The sequence below is a fragment of the Dendrobates tinctorius genome, unplaced genomic scaffold, assembly GCF_039654945.1.
Source record: "Dendrobates tinctorius isolate UK_male_01 unplaced genomic scaffold, ASM3965494v1 ptg000030l, whole genome shotgun sequence".
In the NCBI taxonomy this organism is placed as follows: domain Eukaryota; kingdom Metazoa; phylum Chordata; class Amphibia; order Anura; family Dendrobatidae; genus Dendrobates; species Dendrobates tinctorius.
Genome location: NW_027361698.1, coordinates 44716173 through 44742736, shown reverse-complemented (window position 1 = coordinate 44742736; position 26564 = coordinate 44716173). Strand labels below are relative to the sequence as shown.

The window sequence follows — 26564 nt, the reverse complement described above, 5'->3', positions numbered from 1 at the left end:
CTATTTCAAGATATTATTTGTTTCTGATGACTTTCATTTGGAGTTGTCCAGGAATTTGATAATGATGGTCATCAATATCAGACTGGTGGGGGTCCAACACCCTGTACCCTTATCAGTCCACTGTTAGCAAGGCCCGCATTGGTCAGAAGTAAGCAGTTGCGGAGCTAGAACATTGCAGATCCATACACTAATTAGTGGCCCTTCTCAAGTACATGCGTTCAGCTAGCAGCTTTTTAGGAGGGTAGTGCCTAAGGATAGGCTATCAATATTAAAGTTCTGGACAACCCCTTTAAATCATGTAACGCTCACTATAAGTATTAATTAACTTCGTATCATTTATTTTTGTAAAATAAAAAAGGAATTGGACAAAATATCAGGTTGTGGATGAAATTCCCAGTATTACAATAGATCACATTACAGAGCTGAAGAACGTGAAATATATACGCTGGAAGGTACATAACGATTGGGTTACACAGGTAAGATCATTTATCTGTATTAACCAGTTTCTTTTATTTATTTATTTACTTATTTTACTCATGTCATGACTCTGGTTCCACCTCCATCCATATCAGGTCAGGGTTCATTTTAGTTCACCTCTCTTTGTTTCTGTGGCAGCTATTTAATGTTGGCAGATCCTGGATTTGGTGTCGGTGATGCTTTCATATACTCGGTTTGTGGTTGCTGACCCAGGTTACTCGACCGTAAACGTTCTGCCTCTGTGCTTGCATGCTTTGCTGTGTATGACCCAGTTTGTCCCCTGACTTTTGCCGCTGTATCCTGCTTTGTACTGCCCACTCCCTTCTGGTTATCTGACCCCTTGACTTGTCTCCGTTTACTCTTTGTCTTATCGCTAGGTACTACACTCTTGTCTAGCTTTTGATCCTCTGCAGCCCTGCACTCTGTGCACTCAGTTGCCTTTCCCTGCACTAAAGTGCAGTGACTCTGCCCCCTGGTCATGTGACTGCTTAGTGCCAGGTCCTGTGCTCATTGCTTAGTCTCAGGTCCTTGCGCACAGCGTGCCTTGTTCCTGCACTCCCTGCACTCGTTCACGTGCCCCCTGATAGCACCCCCTAGGCAGCACCAGTGACACCATTGGTGTCCTCACAACTCATTTATATAGCACCATTAATTCCACAGTGCTTTACAGACATTATTAGCTCTGTCCCTGATGGGGCTCACAATTTAAATTCCCTATTAGTATGTTTTTTGGTTTTTTTTTGGAACGTGGGAAGAAACCGGAGTACACGGAGGAAACCCATGCAAACACAGGGAGAACATACAAACTCCTTGCAGATGTTGTCCTTGGTGGCATTTGAACCCAGGACTCCAGTGCTACAAGGCTACAGTGGTAACCACTGAGCCTTTTACTAGAAAGCCCAGGGGCGGACCTACCACCCATGCATGTTCATTGGGGCCCAGGGGGGAGAGGGGGGCCCCTGCCCCTCCACACCACATGGCTAATTATTCAATGCAAATTAGCCATGTGGAGTGCAAGCAAGGAGGAGAGGAGAGCAGCCCTGCAGGAGGGGAGGGGGTCTGACTTCTCCTGAGGCTGAGTGCTGTGGGGGAGGAGAGGAGGAGGAGACAGACTGTCACTCACACTGCATGCCCTGTGGTGCCAGCCAGAAGGTGGCTACAGTTCAGCCACAGGTCAGTGTGTGACGTCACATGGTCTGTGTGAGATGATTCACTACTGTGTGTGCCCCTGCCCATAGCAGCAGCAGCTCAGGAGGAATGTGCGGACACTGACTGGACTGGACACTGGAGAGTGGAGTGGACAGTGTGGATCCTGTTGGTCTGGACTCTGGCCTGCCCAGCATGCTCCAGGTAAGAGTACCAGAGCTGAGCAGGACTGAGGGACTGGGACCGAGGAGGCAGGCATGATTTTGGGGGGCTCCGTCCTGGGGGGAGAACTGAAGCATGATGGCCTGGCTGCTCATGAATGGGGGGGCCCTGGCCTAGGGAGAAGCATGGCCTAGCTGCTCATGAATGGGGGGGACCCTGGGAAGAAGCATGGTTGCTCATGAATGGGGGGGGCCCTGGGGGAGATGCTTGGCTGCTCATGAATGGGGGGGCCCCTGGCCTGGGGAGAAGCATGGCCTGGCTGCTCATGAATGGGGGGCCCCTGGGGAGAAGCATGGCTGCTCATGAATGGGGGGGCCCTGGGGGAGATGCTTGGCTGCTCATGAATGGGGCGGCTCATGGGGGGAGCCAAAACATGAATCGGGCGGCCCACATAGGGGGAGAAGCAGCATAAACTGGGGGGGCACATGGGGAGAAGCAGCATAAACTGGGGGGGCCACATAGGGCAAGAAGCACTATGCCAAAAGTAGACCGCATTTGGGGGAGAGCATTATGAAACAAAGGGAGACTGGGATGCCTATATATATTATCTGGAAGCTGTTTTGGGCTGTATATATTACCTGAAGGCTATGCTGGACTGTATCTATTACCTTAAAGCGATGCTGAGATGTATATATTACTTGGAGTGGAGGCTATGCTGGGCTGTATATATCACCCGGAGGCTGTGGTGGGCTGTATATATTACCTGAAGGCTATGCTGGACTGTATCTATTACCTTAAAGCTATGCTGAACTGTATATATTAACTTGAGGCTGTGCTGGGCTGTATTATATATTACCTGGAGCCTGTGCTGGGTGCTGTATAGATTACCTGAAGGCTGTTGATGTACTGTATATATTAACTGGAGTCTGTGCTGGGCTGTATATATTAACTGGAGTCTGTGCTGGGCTGTATATATCACCTGGAGACTGTGGTAGGCTGTATATATTACCTGAAGGCTGTGGTGGGCTGTATATATTACCTGAAGGCTGTGCTGGGCTGTATATATCACCTGGAGACTGTGGTAGGCTGTATATATTACCTGAAGGCTGTGGTGGGCTGTATATATTACCTGAAGGCTGTGCTGGGCTGTATATATTAACTGAAGGCTGTGCTGGGCTGTATATATTAATTGGAGGCTGTTATCCAGCCCTGCATAGCCTCAATATTAGATATACAGTACATTTACTGTGGGAAAATCCACAGCAAAAATTGACATGGTGTTGATTTTCCCGCTCTAAAAAACGCAGCATATCCGCTGTATATTTTAGTGGCACCATGTAACGCGGATCTAGCACAACTGCACTTGCCGCGGCTGGCCGCAAGCCCGATAGAGAATGAATGGGGCTTGCCGGATCTGTGCCACAAGTCGCCCGTTAGGCGGCAGAGGTGCAGAAGTCTGCCGGATCTGCTGCTAGTGTCGAAAAACGCCAGTGTGAAAGCATCCTTAAGGGCAAAAAGAAAAACCATATCAAGTCAGATGCAGTTTTCGCCTGATCTCATTGGATACAAAAAACTTGCCTATGTGAAGGCACCCTAACTTAAATATTACAATCTTTATGTTTACATAACTTTGTTGCCCTATGAAGGGCGGGGAGGGGGGGCCCGAAAAATTTCTTGCACAGGGGCCCACTACAGTCTGTGTCCACCCCTGAGAAAGCCCCCATACGAAGGGGTGTCCATACTTTGGAAAATATCCTGTTTGTGATACCAGTCCCCTACTAAGGTCCAATCAAACCCATGGCTGGAAGTATTAGCGATGAGCTGCGGTCTCCTGAGACAATGACATTCTTATATTATCATATAGCGTGTAAAATGAATAGAGGAGTCAGGGTGAGTTGCACAAACTGCCTTTTCAATTGCCTTGGTTTCTACTCATCCACCTCACTTCCAAAGTGATAGCTTTTCTTGGTGAAAAAATGGTATTTGAGGAATTATCACTGTCTGTACTAGCTGCTGAGAGGCAAAAATAGGACATTCGTTACCAACTGCAGTCTAAGCCTATGGGTGTTCCTAATTTAACCAACTTGTGCAATATTAGAATTACTTTTTGGGGTTGGGATTCTCTCTAAAGAGACACCAAAATCACCCATGATCAGACTGGCCCACAAAGAGATTCAGCCATTCAGCACAATGTCAGACATGCTTTCCCTTACCTATTCCTTTATGGCCTCATTCAGACATCCGTTTTTCGCGTATGTGTTCTTGCCGTGATTTTCAGTCTATGGGGCTGTTAACATGTCTATGTTATTTTTCACTGACCATGTGACTGTGCAAATATGAGGGAGACGTCCCTTTTAACTGTCATCACAGATGAAAAATACTAATACAAGACTACGGGTTCGTGAAAATCACAGACAACACAGGGATGGCACCAGTGTGCAGTCTGCGTGCAGTCCGTGGTTGACATTGTAATGAATAAGAGAAAGTTTATAATTTATTTAGCAATTCGTGAAACTCACTGATGAAACACTGTTGGTAAAAACTGATACATGGACCAAACTCTGATGCAACGCAGATCTAAAATACTGAAGACGATTGTTGGGTCGCCCTCCCAGGGCTGTGGGGTACTCGGTACCGGGCCCGATGAGCTTCAATGGGAGATGTCACGGCAGCTGGGACCCGGCCTGTGGCCTGGGCGCCCATTGTAAAAGGGGTGGTTGCAGTGTGCTTATGGTGATGAAAGTTTATAAGTGATTCGTGACGCCACCTGTGGTGTTCGACAATGGAGATGTAAGCCGACGCTGCAGACAGATCCTCTGGGACAGATGGTGTAGTGCAGCAATGATGTTATAGCCCTCCACAGGCAGGGCTGTAGTCCCAGGACAGAGTAGGTGAAGTGACACGTACATGGGGACCGGGCCCTGGCCTTGCGCTTAGAACTTCTAGGAAGGGTTCTCTTCTAACCCACGTCCTCTGTTCTCTTTTACTCCTCACGTTCTGTACTAATCCTTCTTTCTATGGAAAATCAGGCTTTCAGTCTATGTTGCTCTCTCTCTTCCTTTCCTGTGCCAGCAGACCCAGGTCACTGGGACCTGCTGCAGCACTTCCATCCATCTATCCTGCGCTCTCGGGGATCTTCTTCTCCCTCTCCTCAACTCAACTCACTAACTAAAAAAACTCTAAACTCTTCCCGCTCTTTGTAATGTAAACTCAGCTCCACCCACCTCCCAGCACGTTTCGTGTTCCAAGCAGGGAGCCACCAATGGGTACTTTGCTATACTCCAAGCAGGGAGTCGCCGAAGGTTCTTTGCTACACTATTTTGTGGTGTGCGGTGTAGGTGTTGGAGTGTGGTCAGGTGTCTCCACCTTACCTGGATGGTGGGGTACCACACCTCAGGAGGAGGTGCAGTACCTCTGTGGCGACAGAGCCTCAGGGGCGCCACACGATCATACTGGGTTTTTTGGGTACGTGAATAATCAGAGATGTCTGAATGAGGCTACATGTTGATTAATATTACTGATGAACTTAAAGGTAGACTAGCACAAGTTTTGAAGGGATGATAGATCCACAGAATAATCTGGTGGGCTATTGGTTCTGAGCTCAATAATAGGTATAGTTACACCGTTTTCAAGCACAGGATAAAATTTACAAATCACGTGTTAATAGAATTAACCCTACTATGCATACTGCTACGTTTCTTGTTTATCCGCAGATCAGATATGTTCAGTCAATTGAATCAATCATTTCAAGTTCCAACGATGATTACTCAGCGCTTATAATAGGTAGGTGGATGTTCTACAAGGGATCACGTTAAGCAGGGCTGCCCAACCTACTGTCCTCGATGCCTCTTATGTGTAGGCCTCATTTGTCTGGTCACAGACATGCTCATAGTATGTGGTGGCTGCTCATGTGCTTTTTCCATGTCAGGGAGTAGAGGTGTGTCAGGTAGTACTGTAAGGATGGCCAACTATTACAGGTGCACTGTGTGGCCATGTCTGGAACCATGTCTTCATCTAGGTATAGAGTAGATGAGTAAAGAAGTGGCCGTACATGAGTTCTGCCATAATCATTGTAATTTATGGGAGAAGGGAAAAGCTCAACTGTCAGCAAATCACATAAACTATTATGGAGAAAGGTGAATCTACGGTATCATCCATTCTGGATTGTGAACAAGAGAGAACAGGACCTCCACCACTGACACTAAATATGACTTGTGAGGTAGTGCTGTCATTTAAGTAGGGGATCACTCGCTTGGCAGCCACAAGATCACATCCAGCACAGGTTTTCCATAAACTCAGAACGGTCCATGCGGTTTATTAAACATCATAAACCATGACCAGCAATATATAAACGGCATAGCGTCCATGACAAAGCTTCACTCTGTTAGCAATGTCCAATACGCAGGTTTTTCAGCCTCACAGTTATATCTCACCCCGTCAGGGTTCTCTCATGGCTGCTTCTCCATACTGCAGACATTCATTACCTCCAGGCACTTGCAGCCATTAACACAGCGTCCACACGTGCTGTCAGGCAGGAAGCCCCATCTCAGCGGGACCTTCCACACTGGACCAACCAGGTCCTAGCATTCACCCCCCTGTGACCTACCCTGGCCACATTATATGGTCCATAGCCACGCCCACCGGGTCACATGACTCTGACCTCATCACAGGTCCTTCAAGCCTTTACACACTCTTTACAATAGTGCTTTAAACATACCCACTGGGTGGGTTTGTAGGTAACCAGGTCCGCCCATCTCTAGTTACCTGGAGACTTCTCCCTTACACATTGAAACAACAACTCAGCAGTATCACTGCTGATCAACACATAAGTCTCCATCCCAAAGCCACCCACTTTGAGATACATAACGGCCATTCAGTATTCTGCCATTCATTCTTTCTCCTGGGACATCCACACAGCGCCCCCTAGCGGACTCAGTGGTTACTACACCACAGACTATATACTTCTAATATATAGTCACCACGTAATATGTTCCTTGCTATGCTTCCATAGTCTCTTTCTGTCATAGTTACTCCATTTTCTCCTTCTCCAAAATGACCACCAAAAAATCATTGAGATCGTTATGGACAGTGAGCCATGCCTCACACCCCATTCCGTTGATGTGAGATCGACCACTGCCAATGATTACAGTGCTATGTCCATCCCACGACAGGGGAAGCCATGGAAGGCATGGTTCAGATTTTACATAGGGCTCCCCAAAACTCTGCAGTGGCCAGTTTTGAGAATAAAAAAATCAGGTAGACATAGGGACAAACTAGAGTCACCGCAGAATAAGGAGCATATTTTATATGGTGACTATACATGTCGATGGTAGGGCATGGTTCAAAGTCCAGAAATCTATCTATCTGTCTATCTACCATATCTATCTATCTATCTATCTGTCTATTATCGATCTATCTGTATGTTGGCCTGCCTGTCTATGTGTCAGTGTTTCAGGCATAAATAAAAAAGCTAAATGTATACTCTGAATTCATTAATTGGAAATATGTAGCTGATACCATTTGTCACAACTAGTTTTTATGCTTTGGTGTTATAGTGTATAGTTACAGCAATTGTTTTTAAATTTTTTTGTTATTTATTTTATGGTTGGAATATTGTACTACTTGTTGTGGGTTTTGGGACAGGTTGCGTAGAAGGGACCAAAAATTTACAGAAGCGCCTTAAAGACCTTATGGAATCTGGAAGCATGAAAAGCAAGAGGTCTATGTTGTCCGGAAATGTTCCACCCAAGAGAAATATAAGTGATGAATCCCTGTTTAGGGTCAAAAGAGGTGTCAAAACCTTTGATTTCTCAAAAGAAGCCAACATCCTGGTAACTGGAGGACTAGACAGGGTTGTTCGTATATGGAATCCATATGTACCTAGGTAGGTCCCTGCGACTCTGAGCTGTGGTCACATTCACCTGATGTATAGATTTCATCATGTCCTTTATATGTCTGTAATGCATAGGAAAACCGAACAGCTTTATATTACTGTGTGTTCAATATTGTTGTTTCATTAGCTTACACCAGGTGTATGTGAAATACATCCTTCTGCACTAAATGGGGAAGTGTAGATCTATTCCTATTGCACATTACTTTTTATTATTTATTTGGGGGTTTGTGGAGCTATAGTTAAGGGGTATTCCTCCTATTCTATGTAATGATGCCATGTTGCAAGGAAATGATAGAAGGAAGACCGGCAGCACTGCCATTGAGTATTTTGTGCTAGAGGAAAGAATCCATGGTCTTGACTAAGGAGAGTAGTAACCTCAGCACCAAAGAAAATCAATGAACACTGTAGGTCTTTCAGCAAGTGTAATTTATTTGGATCTAGCAAGGATTCAAAACAGATACAGTATGTTCCGACCTAAAGGACATCTGTGTCTAGCAGGAGCCGAGTATAGGGAAATGCAGTGATGTGCAGGCCATGAGCTTTTCATCTAACTTTTTTGGTGCAGGAAGAAAGGGAGGCAGTGCTACAACTAGTGGCGTAACTTGAAGCTCTTGGGTCCTAATGCAAGAGCTCCAACGGGGCCCCCAATTATTGCAAGTCTTTAATAACAATGGTCTTTCATATGGGCCAAAGGGATCTTTTGGGCCCCCCAGGCTCCAGGGCACGGGTGCAATTGCAATCTCTGCACCTATTATAGTTACGCCCTTGGCCCCCCAAGTACTGCAGTGTCTTCATCACCACGATCTTGGGAGCTCCAGGGATTGGATCCCAACTGACCACTAAGTGATGGCATGTCCAATGATTGACATTATTTTACAAGTTAGGAATACAACTTTAAATAACATCCCTAGATCCTTTTCTAAGATCAAATATTTCTAAGGGCAAATATCATCACACGTGAAGACATTACATTAGATGGCACCATTGTATAATTTACCGATAGGATATAAGTGTTAGGTCTGCTAACTGGTAAAGAGCTAAATGAGCCAAGCTGACTTGTACATGCTGGGTGGGGTCATCTTTTTTTCAGGGTAAATCACTTTTTTTTTTGTTTCAAATTTTGTCAAAAAAGAAAAATATGTCTATGGTCAAATGTGGTAACATTCAGTCCTGCTATCGTGCTTTACAACAATAAATAATTTATAATTAGGAAAACAAGTAAATGAAGAAACTGGACAAAAAGAGAGAAGAAAAAAATGAGGATGGTGTTGGGAAAGGGGTTAAACTTATGCTTATATGAGAAATCGTGTGTCAGACATCAATGCCCTGACTTTAGGGTAATCCCTGAACTTTCTGCATGGAGTCCAGGTTTTGCACATCTCTCTCCACTTTTTTCATTTTGATCTTACTGATGTTTCCTTTGTGCCCCTCCGATGTGTTACAGTTGGCCCACTGGGTCACTGCGTGGACACTCCTCACCTATTACCTACCTGAAGATTGCAGATGAGAACACGAAAATTTACTCAGTGTCTATGGATTGCAGTGTGATGGTAATTTTTCTCCTATTACATTGTACCCTTTATGTTGTCGATAGAACTTGGAGTTTTTTCACGTTAATGTTTTGTTTATATATTGACAGTAAAATAAAATCTTTATGAATAACGTGCCATCCTGACTTTACATTCACAGGTATGGGACATAGAAAATCACACTTGTCTGATCAATGTAATACCCAAAGCAAGTCAGATCAGAGGAGATATCGCTGCATGTTACTTTTCACATCATCTCCGAGCCCTTTACATAGCAACAGATTACCTTTCAGTACTGCAGCTGCAAGAAGCGTATGTATCCCCCCATTATATCATTCTGCAATATACACTGATGATAGGACAGTCACTTATCTTTTTGTTTCTTTTTTTCTCCAAAAGGACCAGTTATCCTGGGAAATGTTAGGCTCGTAAAAACCTCACACATGATCCACAGTGTACCGTGTATGTCTTGTTCTATGCCAAATACAACCGTGTAAAAAATAAAGCAGGTTTATTCGTCTATTTCACAAATATTAGAAAATGGCAAAAACCCCACAATGAAATGGTAAATCTGAAATAGCAAGGGTATCTGTAGATAAATATATGAAGTGTAAAAGAACCTTAGCTAGACACAGCAATCTTTGAGGGGTGGTTCTTAAAGGAGTGGAATCTGGAGGGTAATAAGGGGGATCCTGGATTGCCAAATTTTTCATCAGGAATTTCAATACTGTAGCCCAGCGTCCAGAAATAAAAATTACAAAAACATAAAGGCGTAAAGGTAAAAAGCAAGAACAAAGAAAAGGAAAAATCTTTGTTATGATCTAGTCAGAAAGGTGTATAGCCTCTTACAGAAGCAGTGTTTCACCACGCAGAGTACTGGGGGACTGTATGGGGCTTCTTGACCTGATGACATGATGTGTATACATACTATATATAGTCCTAATGCTTCCTGATACTTAAGCCTGTTTCACACTTCAGTTTTTTTGTGTCAGTCAAAATCCGCCAAAATGGCAGAAAGCGGATCCGTTGCTAAACTGATGTGAACGGATGCCACCGGACCGTTTTTTTGACGGATCCGATGAATGAAGAATTTTAAAGGAACCGTAGCCCGGGGAGGAGAGAGAGAGAGAATATGGCAGATCCGCAAAAAAACGGATCCAACGGATGGCCATCCATCAAGATCCGCCGGTAATGCATCTCAATGGGGAAAAAACGGCGGATTTTGACTGATGGTCAAAAACGGAAGTGTGAAACAGGCCTTAGAGGTTCTTAACTAGTTAGTACAGAATGCCTGTTGGTGTTTTTTTTTGAGAGGAGCATCTGGAAGGCATTATAATCATCTTCAATTGTGGAAGAAACAATTGTTTGCTTAGTTCAGTCTTTTGCTACTTCATTTTGTGGCAAATTTTATGTCCTTAGGTACAGTACCTCTCAAAAGTTTGTACACAATAGTTTGTACAATGGGTTTCCTCGTACATATTGGAATGTAGACAATGTAGATTCAGATTGAAGGCAAAGTAACCCATATGGAAACAAGGAGTAAAGAATCACGTGCTAAACAAACCAGAATATGTGTTAAATCTTAGATTTCTCCAAGCTACAGATTTTACTCTGATAACAGCTTTACATACTGTGGCATTTCAGCTCACTCATCGGTACATGGAGGTAGAAAACAGGAACACTGTCTCTTCAAATCTTCTGTTGGTTTATTAGACAGATGGCATAAACCAACATGAAGGGAAAAATAAACACAGCCCTTTGGGCAAAACAGGATAACAAAAAAAGAAAATGCTGCAACACAGTCCAAACATTTGCAGGGAGCGGCCCGCTCTGGAGCAACACAGAGTTGAGTCTATCCTCCTCAGGACACAAACCACTGGAGATCCTCTCTCCAGGCTTTCCAATAGTCTTGAAGGAATTCCCAGAGGTGCTGAATAGTGATGAGCACAAGTGCTTGTTACTAGAGTTTGCCTAGGGTGTCTAACAGCCATAAAACATGCTGCCGCTTGGACACAAACATGTCACTCGAGCTCTCACGATACTTAGTGCACATCCGAGCACCCTAGCCAAACTCAAATAATGAGCACTTGCACTCATCACTAGTGCTGAGGACTTGTTGACTGCTTTGCCTTCACTCTGCTGTCCAGTTCATCGAAAATATATTAATTGAGTTGAGGTTTGATGATTGTGGTTCCATTTCATCTGTCACAGAACTCCTTCTTGGTCACATAAACCTTATATAGCCTGTAGGTGTGTTTTAAGTCATTGTCCTATTGCAACACATAAGATGGTCCCTCAAAGATGCAATGGCATGTCATTTCAAAATGCTGTGTAATGTCGGGTAGCTGCGTCTTGACATTGGAATAAAATCACCAAACATAATCACCAGCAAAATACCACCCCAACGATTACACTACCCCTCCCTGCTTCACATGTAGAAAACACCCTCTCAACTTTTATAGATCTCAAAAACACCTGGCAGTTGGTACCACAAATCTCAAATTTTGACTCCTCTGATCAAAAGACAGTTTTCCACAGTTGCAATGTCCAGTCCTTGTGTTGCTTGGCCCAAACAACACTCTACTTGTTTGCAGTTCTCAGTAGTGGCATTTGGACAGTTAGTTTTAGCTATTTGATGTATGTACATTATTTTTGAGGGCTCGTATCTAAGGTGTTGTCATCTTGCATTTTCTGAGGCTCATAATGATGGTGAACTAATCATTGGCAGCAGGGGTAATGTGGTTGCATGAACATGTACACCCTTAAATTAATACTTTGTTGAAGTACCCCCTTGATTTTATGACAGTATTCAGTCTTTTTGGGTAGGGGTCTATCAGCATGGCACATCTAGAATTTTCTGTCTTTTCCCATTATTCCTTGCAGTAGCTATCCAAATCTGTCAGATTGTGGGGGTATCATCTGTGTACAGCCCTCTTCAGATTCTCAATTGGATTCAGGTCAGGGGTCTGGCTGAGCCATTTAAAAACATTTATCTTCTTCTAGCAAGTCCATTTTTTTGTTGATTTTGAAGTATGCTTAAGGTCATTGTCAATTGTAAAGGTGAAATTCTTATTCATTTTCAGCTTTTTAGCAGAGGCTTGAAGGTTTTGTTGAAAAATTGACTGATATTTGGAACTGTTTATAATTCCCACCACCTTGACTGAACCCCATAGTTTCAGCTGCCAAAATACAGCCCCAAAGCATGATGCTGCCTCCACCATGCTTCACTTTGGCATGGTGTTCCTTTGGTGATTTGCAAAGTTAGCTTTGCGCCAACCAAGCCCTATGGAATTATGACCATAAACTTCAACCTTCGTCTCGTCAGACCATGACACATTTTCCTACATGCTTTTTGCTGGCTTAATGTAGATTTTGGCAAAACATCTCGATTGGATGGTTTTCTTTGTAAAAAAATGATTTCATCTTGCCATCCTACCTCATAGGTCAGACATGTGAAGAATATGGGAGACTGTTATCACATGTTGTACTTACAAGTACTTGCTAGAAAATCCTGCAGATTGTTTACTGTTACTGGAGGACTCTTGGCAGCCTCCCAGACAAATTTTCATCTATTTTTGGAAGGATATACAGTTCTAGGTAATGTCACTTGTGATGACACAGCATTTAATCTTAGTTATTCAGACATCTATTTTCAGTAAGCTAGGAGGCATAGACTATTATCTTTATGTTGACTTTTGAATGTATGTGTTTTTCTTTTGGTTGGTCAAGAAACAGACTATTTTTCGTATGAGCTTTTAACGTTGACTCTTGAGTTGATCTTTGTTGAAACTTATTGTGTGCTATCTCTGTGGGACAGAGACATAGGGTAATTTAACAATAGATGTTTGCTAATATGTTTACGAACTATGCAGATTGATTAAATACTCAAACAATGAGTCGGAGATCCCTACAACAATACGACCTGGTAAGGATCCCTGGCACGTCACTGCATGGTCGCTAGTAAGCTGTCAAACAAGCATATCTAATCAACGACGCAGCAACAATAAGGCGATCCGTATAACGACCTCGGCGGTCGTTGGGACCTTGTCACACAGCAGCTATTCTGACGACTCAGACCTCGATAGGCATGCTTCAGCGTTGCCTTTTCCATGCTCTTCTGCTCCAATGGGTGGCCATTACTGCGCAGTTTGCTTCAGTATCCCTGTCTGAGTCGCTAGTGCGCTATTTATTCGTGGATCCACAGTCACTGACACGGGGACACACGATTATTATAACTGTACATGTTAAATGTTATGATTGCAAATAATTGATAGCTGACCTATAAAAGGAAATGCTACAAAGATCCTAATTTGAGACCACCAATCTGAGCGGAGGGGGCATTGAAAAGACAAAGCAAAATCACACCTGCGTCCCTGAGTTCTGAGGCGCCAACGAGGTTGCTCGTCGTTGTTATGGCATCAAACACAGCGATGCATGCTGGGGAGCGGGACACCAATGATCAAAAAATGGCCTAGGACATTCGAGCACGATCAGCGATATCCAGCGTGGGGTGTGCGGTCGCCGCTATGTGTCACATGTAGCGAGAACGCTGGCAAGGTCGCTGTTGCGTCACAAAACCTGTGACGTTTCAGCGATCCCGTTATGTGTGAAGTACCCTTTAAACTTACTCACCCCACCTTCCCTCAGAACTGTGTATGAAGACCTGAGCCACAGAAGTGGGTATAGAAAGGGTTTTTCTATCCCTCTGAAAGGATAAGAGACTCTTTACAAAACCACAACCAGGAACAGGACATCAGCCTGGGCATCATGACTCTATCACAGATTTGACATTCTACAGAATGCCACTACTGCGCTATCACTATGCGGTTTGCTTCAGCGTCCCTGTCTGAGTCGCTAGTGCGCTATTTATTTGTGGATCCACAGTCACTGACACGGGGACACATGATTATTATAACTGTACATGTTAAATGTTATGATTGCATATAATTGATAGCTGACCTATAAAAGGAAATGCTACAAAGATCCTAATTTGAGACCACCAATCGGAGCTGAGGGGGCATTGGAAAGACAAAGCAAAATCACACCTGCGTCCCTGAGTTCTGAGGCGCCAACGAGGTCGCACGTCGTTGTCATGGCGTCAAACACAGAAATGCATGCTGGCCAGCGGGACACCAATGAACAAAAAATGGCCTAGGACATTCGAGCACGATCAGCGATATCCAGCTCAGGGGGGGCGCGGTCGCCGCTATGTGTCACATGTAGCGAGAACGCTGGCAAGGTCGCTGTTGCATTACAAAACCTGTGACGTTTCAGCGATCTCGCTCTGTGTGAAGTACTCTTTAAACTTACCCCACCTTCCCTCAGAACTGTGTATGAAGACCTGAGCCACAGAAATGGATATAAAAATGGATTTTCTATCCCTCTGAAAGGATCAGAGACTCTTTACAAAACCACAGCCAGGAACAGGACAGCGGCCCGGGCATCATGTCTATCATAGATTTGACATTCTACAGGATGCCAGCTTATGGGACCACGGCCCCAGCTGAAAGAATTCAGCTCTGCTCCATTGACCATCACTGAACCCATGAATACATTTGGGGAAGCCAGGATTTGGACCCGCCGGTCACCTGAGCCCCATGACTACGTTTTAAGAAGCCATTATTGAGACCCACCAGTCACCTGGCTCCATGAAGACATTTGGAGAAGTCAAATTGTGACCATCCGGTCAATGTACTGTCATATGTAAACGATACGCAGTGTCACACTCTTTAAAGTAATTTCTTTTGCTGTATCTTACAGTGCCATTCTCCATGGACCGCCATCTGTCTCCCATAGTGAGCCGGTCACCAGCTGTCTGTATAACCAGCTGTTTCAGCAGATAATTAGTTGCTCTGAAGGATCAGTAAGTACGCCTACTGAGATATTTCTAGGGTTTGGACACATTTTCCATTATATTTATTGTAATCCTTTATTTTATGTTTAAATTTTATGGTATTAACATACAAGCTTATGATGGATATAAGGGGCCAATTTAAAAGAGTTCCTAAGTTACCCTTTTTCATAAAAAAGTGGTGGTATTGCAGGGACATTAAACGCAAGGCTCTCGTGCAGATTACCAGTAATGATACACTTCTAACGAAAGAGATTGTACAAAGTGGACCTTTTAAAATGAAGATATTGCAAATATGTGTGCCACTTAATCACTATGGATATTTTTTTCTATTTTGAAATATGATTTTACTTTTCTTAAAAAAATATTAAAAGGTACTAGAATTTAAATGAATCATATCCCAGAAACAGAGAAGCTATTTGTGTGCCTTTGATGTAGGTAATGAGGACATGGGATCTCTTGACTGGGCAGCTTTTGGGTGAAGTACAAGCTGCTCATGGTCACTCTGCCATCACATGCATAGCTCTGAACACTGTTGGAAATAGGTATGTAACCTTTTTTAAGAATCCTTAATTTAAAAGGATTTTTTACTCATTCCTTGATTTTCTTAACAATTTAGTTGCCTATACGTACATAAATCAAATTGCCTACATACAGATCAGTTACATAATATTGTGTTGATAACCCCATTGTATAACTAAAATAGCCAAAAATCCTGAAGGCATGAACCCCATAATATCTCTGAAGCTGCCCTTGATCCTAAATCCTGAATTTAGCAGCAGACGGAATAGTAACGCCACTTTATTTTGTTCATACATCAACAGCGCAAGCCAAGATAAGAAACCCATTGTAAAGTAAAAATAACATATACACTCACCTCCTGCACCATAGCCTTTCCAGCGATGTCAGTGATGGATTTCCTGGCGATCCCGTGATATTTTTTGCTACCTGAACCCTGCAGCCAATCGGCACTATTGGGATGCTGCGCAGTCGCTTTCCTTGGACGAACCTCATGCAAGCAGATGTAGTCAGTCCAATTTCGGACACTAATAGGCTGCAGGATTTTCATGGCATAAAATTGTTATGGGAGATGCTGCTCTGACTGCTAGAATCGCATCCGTGCAGGAGGTGACTATATGTTATTTTACAAAGGGGAGTACAGTCATGGCCAAAAGTTTAGAGAATGACACAAATATTATATTTTCACATGATCTGCTGGCCTCTGGTTTTTATGTGTGTTTGTCAGATGTTTTTATCACATACAGAAATATAATTGCAATCATATTATGAGTAACAAAAGGTTATATTGACAGTTAGAATGAGTTAATGCAGCAAGTCAATATTTGCAGTGTTGACCCTTCTTCTTCAGGACCTCAGCAATTCTCCCTGGCATGCTCTCAATCAACTTCTGGATCAAATCCTGACTGATAGCAGTCCATTCTTGCAAAATCAATGCTTTTATTTTGTCTGAATTTGAAGGTTTTTGTTTGTCCACCCGTCTCTTGATGATTGACCACAAGTTCTCAATGGGATTAAGATCTGGGGAGTTTCCAGGCCATGGTCCCAAAATCTCTTTGTTTTGTTCCCTGAGCCATTTAGTTATCACCTTTGCTTTATGGCAAGGTGCTCCATCATGTTGAAAAAGGCATTGTTGATCGCCAAACTGCTCTTGGACGGTTGGGAGAAGTTGCTCTTGGAGGACATTCTGGTACCATTCTTTATTCATGGCTGTGTTTTTAGGCAAGACTGAGAGAGAGCCCATTCCCTTGGCTGAGAAGCAACCCCACACATGAATGGTTTCAGGATGCTTGACAGTTGGTATGAGACAAGACTGGTGGTAGCGCTCACCTGGTCTTCTCCGAATAAGCCGTTTTCCAGATGTCCCAAACAATCGAAAAGGGGATTCATCAGAGAAAATGACTTTACCCCAGTCCTCAGCAGTCCACTCCCTGTACCTCTTGCAGAATATCAGTCTGTCCATGATGTTTTTTCTGGAGAGAAGTGGCTTCTTTGCTGCCCTCCTTGAGACCAGGCCTTGCTCCAAGAGTCTCCGCCTCACAGTGCATGCAGATGCACTCACACCTGCCTGCTGCCATTCCTGAGCAAGCTCTGCACTGCTGGTAGCCCATTCCCGCAGCTGAAACACTTTTAAGAGACGGTCCTGGTGCTTGCTGGTCTTTCTTGGGCGCCCTGGAGCCTTTTTGGCAACAAGGGAACCTCTCTCCTTGAAGTTCTTGATGATGCGATAGATTGTTGACTGAGGTGCAATCTTTCTAGCTGCGATACTCTTCCCTGTTAGGCCATTTATGTGCAGTGCAATGATGACTGCACGTGTTTCTTTAGAGATAACCATGGTTAACAGAAGAGAAACAATGATGCCAAGCACCAGCCTCCTTTTAAAGTGTCCAGTGGTGTCATTCTTACTTAATCATGACAGATTGATCTCCAGCCCTGTCCTCATCAACACCCACACCTGTGTTAATGGAGCAATCACTGAAACGATGTTAGCTGGTCCTTTTAAGGCAGGGCTGCAATGATGTTGAAATGTGTTTTGGGGGATAAAGTTAATTTTCTAGGCAAATATTGACTTTGCAAGTAATTGCTGTTAAGCTGATCACTCTTTATAACATTCTGGAGTATATGCAAATTGCCATTAGAAAAAATGAAGCAGTAGACTTTGTAAAAATTAATATTTGTGTCATTCTCTAAACTTTTGGCCATGACTGTACTTTATTTAAAAAGGGGTTGTCCATGTAGTGTCTGCAAGTTGTGAGATTTAGCCTCCTGGAATCAGACCTTTTCTCTAGCACATCTCACAGGTGCTCAGTCAGATTGAGATCTGGGAAATGTAGAAGCCAAGTGACTGTTCCTGGTCATGTTCTTTATGATTCTTAAAATTTTTTTTTCAGTGTGATAGATCTCATTGTCCACTGCCTCTAGGAAACACTACTGCCATGAGTGGTATTGCAACCTTTTTATTAGAGGAATACAAGTCAAAGTATCATCCTCATGAATGACCCAAGGTTTCTCTGCCCAGAAAATCACACTGCCTCCACCGACTTTCCTTCTTCCCATAGTGTATCCTATATAGACTCTCCCTTTGGCAGGACAGACACATACACCACCTTGATCTATGGCACTTCTATGGTTAGGTGTGTATATCTCTCCAGTGTACATACTCTCCATGGGTAAATTCTCCTTTCTTCTAAATCGACGTATCATCTATAGAGTGAAAGAGTCAGTGTGACCGCTCAGACATGAAATATTAATCGTGACCGGTTTCTTTTTGTGCAATCATAAGATGGGCTAAATTCATGTTTTGACTATCTAGCCAGCTTCAGAGTAATATTCTATACATTAAAGTGTTAATTATTATACAGTGATTTCCCAGTGTGTTTGGATGCACACAGTTTATGTCTTTGTGATACATAATCGTTGGCAATCCTCTAGGTGCTTGCTTGGCAACATCCCCTTTGTCCGTTGGCATGTTATGTAACCTGCAACCTGTAATTACGGTATATACATGCTCGCTTACTGGGTTAATTAGAGGCTATCCTCCGCAGACCAGCTAACCGTCACTCCTAAGCTTTTAATCCCTCACTGAGCTAACTAGGAGTCTGTATCATCAGTGGATCTTCAGTTAAAGTTTTCCCCAGAGATGAAGAAACAAAGAAATATAATGCTACTATATTACAGCAATTAGCTTTTAAAATGAGAATTAGTTCTGCCCATGGGAACGGTGTGTGTCGGTAATACCAGTGTGGTAAAGATGCGGCTCACTAGGCAAGTAGGACCAAATAGTCATTATCTTCGCACTGATGGCCGATCATGTTTTTACTATGGAGGTGATATGAGAAGAGATCAAATTGGCCACAAGTGGGCTTATGGGCTTATATTCCCACAAAGCAAAGCCTGCCACCTAAAATACATTAATCAGTGACAAATGAATTCACGTCCCATGACACTCATTGAGCCACATAGGATTTAACCACTTTACCCAAGATCTAATTGACCCCTGGCATCCGACACCATTTTCCAATGTCCCAGACCTGTGGATTTTCGTAATAATTTCCTTGCTGTCTCATTATTCTGATTACATGTCATGCTAATTTGTATTCTTAATTTACAACAAATTGTCGGGGAAATCAATAATTATGATATGACAATCATTAGAAGTCATCTGCTCAGTGGAAATTACCTGTTTCAACATTAGAGGACAGTATTTGATGAATTTGTGTCACCAGGACAGGTCTCCTGCCACGTACCTTATCTGGTCATATGGATATCAAATATTAAGACCCCTACTCGGGACTCATTATAGTACCAAAGACTGATTCATCCTGGAAATTCATGTATCATGGCGATGACCTTTAATAAAGTCATAGGCAACTTCAGATTATGGTAACCTCATTCAATGATGAAGCATAGATAGCCCGTGATGGCTGAAAAGGATGATATCTCCTATTTTATTGTATGAATAATCCTGGCAGAAGAGATTCTCCTAATATGTATTATGTGATCGCTGTTTGTGCAATTTACTTATTTAGGTGAACCAATATTCAAAGGGTAACCGTCGTTTTAATTTTTATGTCAACAATCAACAGTACACATGAAAATAAGAAATTTTGTAAAATATCTTATCAAAGAAATCTGCTTCTTCCTCGTACTGTACTCATCCATCACTTTCAATTCATGGATAAAATCTGTATATTTTCCCATTACTGCGATAGGAGATGATAGTTGGTGCTCACAAGATTCTATGGAGGAGGGAGGAGCCAGAGATTCTGCTGCAAGTTCTCCTGAAACCTCAATTACACTTTATGGCAATATAATAATGTGCTGTCTCTGACTACCATCTCTACAGATGTACAGGACACATGTTTTATGTAATTATTGTTCAGTATTTACTACGTCTTGTACATCTGTTCACGGCTATGTGTTTTACAGATTGGTATCGGGTGGTAAAGATGGAAGTCTAAAGCTGTGGGACTACAGCTCAAATTCTCTCACCCCTATAAGGACCCTTATGCAGGGCAGTGCAGGTTGGTTGCTGGAGAATTCACTTCCACCCTGATGTTGTTGTAGGTATCTAACAACACACGTGCCAATGATTGCTTTGTTTTTATTACTCCCTGCCAGGCTCAAGAGATGGAATCAGTGACGTCAACTATACAGAACATGTCACTGATCAGTACGTATTGTTTGCATAGGTATGAAGTCTCTGTCCAGTGTACTGCAGAAATGAACTAACTGTCACATTTTATTATGTTTAAAGGTATATAGTGTCCGTCTCTAATAGTGGGCAGATCAGAATGTTTCCGGTAAGTTAGAAGAAACTTTGAAATGTACAAATTACTCATTCTAAGAATATGGACCAGATATGTTATTTGCATCATTGTAGAACTGATGTAGTTTACTTTAAAGGGAACCTGACACTGATACATGGTGCCCGATCCACAGACAGCAAGTTTGACACTGGCTGCAGGATTTCAATATACAGTATACAACTCTAAAACCGTATACACGCTTGCTGGACGAGACCTATCACTACAGAGCAGCTGGAGGGAAGACATCGCCGGGGAGTCACCTGTCTGACTTGTCTCCCATGCAGTTTGTTCCCCGGCAGCCATTAAAGTATGTTTTTTGGGGAAACGCCACAGGGTTTCAGAGATTAACATATACGGCTAAAGTCATACAGCCAGTATTTGATACATGCTGCATGTTGATTGGGCAATATGTATCAGCTGTCAGGATCCCTTTAAGTTGACTTTAAAGGCAAGGTAACCTTCGTTCACAACCTTCAGGTGCTCCAGCAGCTGGGAACACAAGTAACATTAAAGTGGCCCTCAAAGTTTCCCATGAGGTTTCAAGGCCTCACAGCTGGGACTTTGGTTACTTAAGGTTACCTGAGTTCACAGTCACTGGGTCTAACAGGGCTTGTAATGGGGGAGTCTGATAGACGCCTCTCCATTACTAACCTCTGGGCTTGATGCCAGCTGAGATTACAAAGCTGACATCAACCCCAATACTATTACTCCACTTGTCACTGCACCAGGGCAAGTCGGAAAAGCTGGGCAAAGTGCCCATTTCCTGGGGCAGTTGAAAGCTGCTATTTTTATGCTGGGATGGGGCAATATCCATGGCCCCTTACCAGTCTGAGAATACCAGCGCGTAGATTTCTGCTATAGCTTTATTTTTGATAACCAGCCAAGATAACCCCGACAGCTGAGGGCTGCAGCCCTATATTCTTGATAACCAGCACAGGTAAAGCTGACAGCTGCGTCAGCTTTACCTGTGCTGGTTACCAAGAATAGAGGGGACCACATGCCATTTTTTCATTTTATTTATTGCACAGTATCAGCTGGTGAATACTCTCATTATCGTACACCTGCTCTCGCTACTATCAGCAAGGCCATGCATACGATGAAGAGAGTAGTACTCTCATCAGTCGACAACTGTGACCGGTGGTAACTTTTTTACCGCTGGTCACAGCTGCTGGCTCACATGCTGACATCTGTGTGACAGTGTGGGAACCGCAGCAATCTGATGGTAGGTAAAAATCTTACCGCTGATCAGAGCCATTGTTTTCCGTGCTGTCATACAGATGACAGCACGGGAAACGCTGCATGTTCGGGCCCCCTCATTGAATGGGGTCCAGGTTCGATTTCTGGTACCCGATCCTAACTTTTTTTTAATGTTCGGTCCAACCCATCGATCCAAATTTCCACGGGTTTAAGGGCCTGTCACACTAAGCGATATCACTAGCAATATCGCTATAATGTCACTGGTTTTTGTGACGTTATAGCGATATTGCTAGCGATATTGCTATGTCTGATAATTACCTCTGACCGCTCCCCCGCTGGTTATCGCTGATCGCGCGAGAATGTCCTGGACGACGAGCGACGCGTGGAGGCGGGCGGGAGGACGTCAGGATCGCCTCCTCTGACAGGTAAGTAACGACCCCCGACCGCTGCGATGTCGCTGGTGAGATCTGCCTGTGTGGCAGCTCACTAGCGACCACTTAGCGATGTACCAGCGATCCTGACCGCGTAGTATCGCTGGTCGGGATCGCTGGTACATCGCTAAGTGTGACAGTACCTTAACCCATCACTAGTGATAACTTATTGAACGTTTGGGTCCAACCATTGGAAACCGCACCCATCAGAAGAATTGGGAAATTGTATCCCTGACAGGACAATTTTATCCTTATTTTAATATGGAGAGGCAGGCGGGATGTCTGGCTGCAGATAAAAGCAAAAAAAGGGATAAAAGCTCCACATTCTGCCGATTGGTGCTGGTCAGACCATCACCAATCAATAAGTTATCACTTATCCTGTGGAGAGTATCCATTTCCAAGTATTTAATCACTAATGCACATAAAAAAATCTTCTAATTAATATCAGAGAGAACAATTGACAATACACAGCACAATCAATTATTCCAAGACCAATAATGCCACATACAAGGGAGAAATACTGCCACACGGTGACCAGAACAGATATTATCAGCATATAGCATATAGTGGCCCTGTGTCATGCTGCATCCATAGGGAAAAAAACCCCAACATATTCTTCTTATGTGCCTGCACTCCAAGCACCACAACCTCTCCCTTCAGATCCAGTCCGGTCCAGGTAGGAAGAATCTGATAGAAGAAGAAGAATCTATCTGGTAGGTTGGAGGCCATGTTAACTACTGTATTGCGGTGCAGATATTCAGTTGAAACCAGGGAAGAATGGCCAGGTTACTTCATTTAACCATTTTCAGCTTTCCAAGCCGGAATTGGTTGAAAAAACTCAAAAAGACAAGTAGTATTGACCTTGCTATGCATATGTTCATATTTATTTTTAGCAATTGTTTAAGCACTTTTTCAGGCAGGTTTCGGAGTAGACCCACCTGAAAAAGATGTTGTGTGCACGTACCCTAATAAACTGTGATCATCTAAAGTTGATAAACCCTTCAATTTATGATAGAACTTCCAGATTCATGCTCTGCTTTATCGCTTCATCTGAAATGTTTCCAGTACAGAGAATCTTCAGACCTTTTATGTTCTTGTTTGTTCCTGATGACATTCCCAGCCAGTTCTGTACATTGCACTGCTTTATGCTTTGTACCGTTTGGATCAGTGTTGCGACTTTTGAACAACATTTATGTGGTAGAGACTCTGCTTTGAATCCTATCTGCTTGCTGTATTTTATACCTCTATTTTTTATACCAAAATCAGGATGCTCTGATACCGGAACATGCGCTGCCACAAGTGACCTGGAGCAATAATATGGTAAGTTGCAAGTTTTCTTTACAACCATGAGAGTTAGTGCCAGGCCATCCTTGGCTATAATTCTCCGCAGCGGATCCAAGAGAAATGTGCAACACAATCTGCACTGATGTTGATTTACTATGACTTTGTCCTATGCATTGCAAAAGGGTGAAACCCATAAATAAATCCTATTGTATTGTAAATTTCAAGATTTTTTTTTTGCTAGCAACATTTGGAAAATGCGATGTGAAGATCCACAATGGAAATCCATCATAATAAGTCACACTAAGACGGTGTAGTCTTGTTAAATGTGTCTTGTAGAAACAGGTGAAAATTATGTTACAGGAAATTCAGACGCTTTCATTTCATTGTGGAACCTATTTTTTATGGAATCCAAATTTTAGTCTACCAGATAATTACAGACAGGCACATATAAGGCTCTGCTCTACGCAGGAGAGTATGTGCAGATCTTTGTAAAGTACAAACACCCACATAGTGTGGCACATATAAACACACCTACACAATCACACACTGTGGCACACCTATACAATCACACACTGTGGCACGCCTATGCAATCACACACTGTGGCACGCCTATGCAATCACACACTGTGGCACGCCTATACAATCACACACTGTGGCACGCCTATGCAATCACACACTGTGGCACGCCTATGCAATCACACACTGTGGCACATATATACAATCACACACTGTGGCACACCTATGCAATCACACACTGTGGCACACCTCTACAATCACACACTGTGGCACGCCTATGCAATCACACACTGTGGCACACGTATGCAATCACACACTGTGGCACACGTATGCAAACACACACTGTGGCACGCGTATGCAATCACACACTGTGGCACGCGTATGCAATCACACACTGTGGCACGCCTATGCAATCACACACTGTGGCACACCTATGCAATCACACACTGTGGCACGCCTATGCAATCACACACTGTGGCACGCCTATGCAATCACACACTGTGGCACACGTATGCAATCACACACTGTGGCACGCCTATACAATCACACACTGTGGCACGCCTATGCAATCACACACTGTGGCACACCTATGCAATCACACACTGTGGCACACCTATGCAATCACACACTGTGGCACACCTATGCAATCACACACTGTGGCACACATACATACACATATACAATCACACACTGTGGCACATATACAATCACACACTGTGGCACATATACAATCACACACTGTGGCACACCTATGCAATCACACACTGTGGCACATATACAATCACACACTGTGGCACATATACAATCACACACTGTGGCACACCTATACAATCACACACTGTGGCACGCCTATGCAATCACACACTGTGGCACACCTATGCAATCACACACTGTGGCACACGTATGCAATCACACACTGTGGCACACGTATGCAATCACACACTGTGGCACACCTATGCAATCACACACTGTGGCACACCTATGCAATCACACACTGTGGCACACATACATACACATATACAATCACACACTGTGGCACATATACAATCACACACTGTGGCACATATACAATCACACACTGTGGCACACCTATGCAATCACACACTGTGGCACATATACAATCACACACTGTGGCACATATACAATCACACACTGTGGCACATATATACAATCACACACTGTGGCACACCTATGCAATCACACACTGTGGCACACATATACAATCACACACTGTGGCACATATACAATCACACACTGTGGCACATATATACAATCACACACTGTGGCACACATATACAATCACACACTGTGGCACACCTATGCAATCACACACTGTGGCACACCTATACAATCACACACTGTGGCACATATACAATCACACACTGTGGCACACATAAACAATCACACACTGTGGCACATATACAATCACACACTGTGGCACATATATACAATCACACACTGTGGCACATATTTACAATCACACACTGTGGCACATATACAATCACACACTGTGGCACACCTATACAACCACACACTGTGGCACACCTATACAATCACACACTGTGGCACGCCTATACAATCACACACTGTGGCATGCCTATACAATCACACACTGTAGCACACATATACAATCACACACTGTGGCACACATACATACACATATACAATCACACACTGTGACACACCTATACAATCACACACTGTGGCACATATACAATCACACACTGTGGCACATATACAATCACACACTGTGGCACATATATACAATCACACACTGTGGCACATATACAATCACACACTGTGGCACACATATACAATCACACACTGTGGCACATATACAATCACACACTGTGGCACATATATACAATCACACACTGTGGCACACATATACAATCACACACTGTGGCACACCTATGCAATCACACACTGTGGCACACCTATACAATCACACACTGTGGCACATATACAATCACACACTGTGGCACACATAAACAATCACACACTGTGGCACATATACAATCACACACTGTGGCACATATATACAATCACACACTGTGGCACATATTTACAATCACACACTGTGGCACATATACAATCACACACTGTGGCACACCTATACAACCACACACTGTGGCACACCTATACAATCACACACTGTGGCACGCCTATACAATCACACACTGTGGCATGCCTATACAATCACACACTGTGGCACACATATACAATCACACACTGTGGCACACATACATACACATATACAATCACACACTGTGACACACCTATACAATCACACACTGTGGCACATATACAATCACACACTGTGGCACATATACAATCACACACTGTGGCACATATATACAATCACACACTGTGGCACATATACAATCACACACTGTGGCACACCTATGCAATCACACACTGTGGCACACCTATACAATCACACACTGTGGCACATATACAATCACACACTGTGGCACATATATACAATCACACACTGTGGCACATATATACAATCACACACTGTGGCACATATATACAATCACACACTGTGGCACATATACAATCACACACTGTGGCACATATATACAATCACACACTGTGGCACATATACAATCACACACTGTGGCACATATATACAATCACACACTGTGGCACATATACAATCACACACTGTGGCACACCTATACAACCACACACTGTGGCACACCTATACAATCACACACTGTGGCACGCACGCTTTCCTTGCTGGAT

General features: G+C 43.4%; 1 protein-coding gene across 4 annotated transcripts in view; it reads left to right on the top strand.

Moving 5' to 3' along the window:
* LOC141086218 (cilia- and flagella-associated protein 337-like) overlaps positions 1-26564 on the top strand; it is an 82480-nt gene that overhangs the window by 45383 nt on the left and 10533 nt on the right. For 3 of the 4 annotated variants that reach the window (XM_073572053.1, XM_073572051.1, XM_073572055.1), the window contains exons 8-18: positions 359-476; positions 5499-5568; positions 7429-7669; positions 9123-9228; positions 9368-9519; positions 14968-15070; positions 15497-15603; positions 20006-20100; positions 20198-20249; positions 20334-20379; positions 23280-23333. In XM_073572053.1, coding sequence (XP_073428154.1) covers positions 359-476; positions 5499-5568; positions 7429-7669; positions 9123-9228; positions 9368-9519; positions 14968-15070; positions 15497-15603; positions 20006-20100; positions 20198-20249; positions 20334-20379; positions 23280-23333 — 1144 coding nt within the window. The remainder of the gene's footprint in view (positions 1-358; positions 477-5498; positions 5569-7428; positions 7670-9122; positions 9229-9367; positions 9520-14967; positions 15071-15496; positions 15604-20005; positions 20101-20197; positions 20250-20333; positions 20380-23279; positions 23334-26564) is intronic. The other variant, XM_073572054.1, reaches the window with a different exon arrangement.